Source organism: Phytophthora infestans, genomic scaffold (assembly GCF_000142945.1).
Source record: "Phytophthora infestans T30-4 supercont1.64 genomic scaffold, whole genome shotgun sequence".
Classification (NCBI taxonomy): domain Eukaryota; phylum Oomycota; class Peronosporomycetes; order Peronosporales; family Peronosporaceae; genus Phytophthora; species Phytophthora infestans.
Window position 1 is genome coordinate 380,106 of NW_003303695.1, and position 3,006 is coordinate 383,111.

The window sequence follows — 3,006 nt, forward strand, 5'->3', positions numbered from 1 at the left end:
GGGCGTCGGTATTATAAAGTCATTTTGCGCGATGAACCGCGTTGAGCGAAGCTTCACAATGAAGCAAAAGCGCGAGGCCTTGAGGATCGCTAAATGTGGGGGCGTTAAGACCGCCTCCGAAAAATTTAATATTGCAAGACACACCATACGTCAAAGACGTTAAAAGGTCAGGGACGCAAGGAAATTTTTCCTGGCGTCTCTGACCTTTAAACATACATGAAGGATATGCGCAGACTTGAGCAAGTAAGTCAATGTGAATGTACTTTTTGTGCTATTGTGGTGTTGAGCTAGCTTTCTTACATTAAAAATACGGAACCGTTGTGGTAGACGCACTGGTGGAACCGCTAAGGAAAAGCGCATCCGTACTATAATGTCTACTATTGCTGCTTGGGAAAAGCTAGAGAAGAAAACGATAATTCGTAGCTTCGAAAAGGCTATCCCGAGGTACATATCCGGAAGTAATCGTCTCAATATAATCCCCTTTTATTTCATTCACATGTTTTTACTGTGCTGTTTTTTGTTATTTGGAGTGCGTTATTAGCCTATCAAATGAAGCGTCGGATTTTTGTGTCGGGCTCTGTGTTTTTTCTTTTACTATGGCTGGATGCTATTCAGTGGTGTCGGATTTCTCCGTCGTTGTCTGTAAAACAACTTAAATCGCAATACGAACTCTAAGTTTAGTTGTGGGAGGGTTACAATCGATTCATGACTGGCTCCATGAATTGAAATGTATGCCATAACAAAGAGTATTTCATATCTAAGGTTATTCTGGGAGGACAGCTTTAGCTGTCTGGACAGCCTAACCATTATATTACATTGCCCCCCCCCCGGGTTTAATTAAGCGATTGTTACCTGAGTCGATAGTCCACAGACTGACCCTAGGGGTACAAAATATTTAACGTACGTTCTGTGATAAGTGCTGCGTAAATGTTGGTAGGGCCCAATGCGAGAGAAGCCGCTCATTATTGAAGACAAAGACACCGGAGTTGGCATCCGCAGCAGTGATAATAAGCTAGCGCAAGCTTTAGATGCTTCGTAAAATTATGACATCACTCGGCTACGCCACCTTATCCGTGAATACTCGTAGCAAGTTGGCCCAATAGCGATTCTTGCTGCTTTCGCTTGGACCCACATGTCTTGGCTGAACATGCTGCAACAGCTCGCCTTTTCTCGATGTCCATGAAGCAATAGACGTCTATCTCGGCTGCGATTTGGTCCATCCATCTATAACAAGTATGATACGGACGAGTACAGTAAGGCGGTTACGTATTGTGATACGGGCGAGTTCGGTGACGCGACCGAGTATGACGGCTCGTTCACGGCGAGCGATGATGCGGACGTGAACGATGTTGCGGACGTGTACGATGGAGTGGACGTGTACGATGGAGCGGACGTGACGAGTACGGTGACTCGTTTGACGAGTACGATAGGATGGGCGGAGGACAAAACGGTGATCAGGCAGAGCGCAGAAGCTGCCAGGAACGGACGGTACTGACGAAGTGTGGCATCTGGCTGCTGACGGTATTGAAGGACGGTAGGTACGTGTCTCCTGTATCCGAATTCGTAGGATACGGTGAGCTCTCGGACGAGAGAAGGCCAGAGACGGCAGCACTTTAAGATTAGCGGTGTCGGCATCACTCGAAGATTAGTGGTATCCGGATCGTTGAGATTGGACTGTGTGCTGCTCGAGCTCAGTGGGGCGAGAGGTAGTGCACAAACGGACGGACGGACGGGTAGCGCCTCGGTGGACGAGAACCAAGGACAGTCGGCGAGGTGTGCAGACAGCGAGAGCTCTCCCAAGTCTTCTGAAGGTTGCGTAGTAGGGCGGAGTCTGAGTGCGTGCCGAGTCCATGTGAATAAGTGGGCGACGCTGGAAACTTACTGAGCTGCGGCGGGTTCGAGTACATTTCGTAGAGGACGTTATCTGTATTTGGGTTGTAAAAGGACAGTAATAAAGTAGGTGTGCGATCAGTGAATCACACGCCGGCGCGGTGAACAGAGTTGTTCATCGTCGGCCATCCGGATCTTGTGCGCCATCAGCACTGGGCGACCAACCCCGGCGTGCAGGGGAGCAAAGACACGTTACATGGTGGTCAATACAGGGACGTTGTATTGAACGAAGGTCGGCTATTAAGTTACTCAAGTACGGGTTAGATTGGGAGTATGGCTACGACCCAACGTATGGCAAGGACGAAAACGATCATGGTGCCGACAATAACTACGGGAGTGGTGACTCGCTCGATGCAGCCATCGGGACAGGCACAGCAGGACACGACGACGGTGAGAACGACGATCTCACAGGATCCTGTAGCGAACGAGGAGACGTCAGCACGACAACCGGCTCAGCAAACAACGGCGGCGACTGCACAGCAGCCAGTGGTACCAGATCGGCAACCTGCTCCGGACCCAGCGACAGGCGTATCCACGGGCAGTGGAGGAGGAACGGCATAACCCGACGAGATCTGTAGTCTCGCCGTCAGAGGGTGCTGGAAGGTTTGACGAGGATAGCTTGATAGTAGCAACGGGTGGCGGACTCGCGGCGAACACGACGAGCATCGAGGAAGATGGAGCGACAGCGAGCGCATCGGCATTGCTGACAGCCATCCACCACATGATGACTACAATGACGAGACTGGAAGCGCGCGTGGGAGCGATGGAGACCACGAGGACCGCACCGGTAGTACCACCGGTGGCAACCTCACAAGTTGCTGTGGCACCGAGACCACAACAAACAGAAGCGGTGGGCCTGGCGGGACAACGAGCGGCCCCAGCGACTGTAGTGCTGCCACAAGCGCAAACCGCACCGGCAGTAGTACCAATGGCAACGCACGAAGTTCAAGTCGCAGTCAACGATGGACGAGGAGCAGGAGCAGGAGCAGTGCGACGACCACCTTCACCAGATAGTAGTGGCGATGGTAGCAGCGACAGCAGGTATAGTGACAGCAACGGCGACGACAGCAGTAGCGACAGCTCTCAGGGTCGTGGTGGCGGACGGCGACGCAGGAG

The 3,006-nt window shown here is 51.8% G+C and overlaps 1 protein-coding gene across 1 annotated transcript; it reads left to right on the forward strand.

Annotated features, from left to right (window-relative positions):
• Positions 1-216: 216 nt before the first annotated feature.
• PITG_17927 (uncharacterized protein) lies at positions 217-2,451 on the forward strand (the record flags this gene model as incomplete). The annotated part of the gene is made up of 6 exons (XM_002896208.1): positions 217-243; positions 938-1,035; positions 1,255-1,421; positions 2,000-2,122; positions 2,155-2,280; positions 2,312-2,451. The coding sequence occupies 6 exons, from the start codon at positions 217-219 to the stop codon at positions 2,449-2,451; spliced, it is 681 nt and encodes a 226-aa protein (XP_002896254.1).
• Positions 2,452-3,006: the final 555 nt, after the last annotated feature.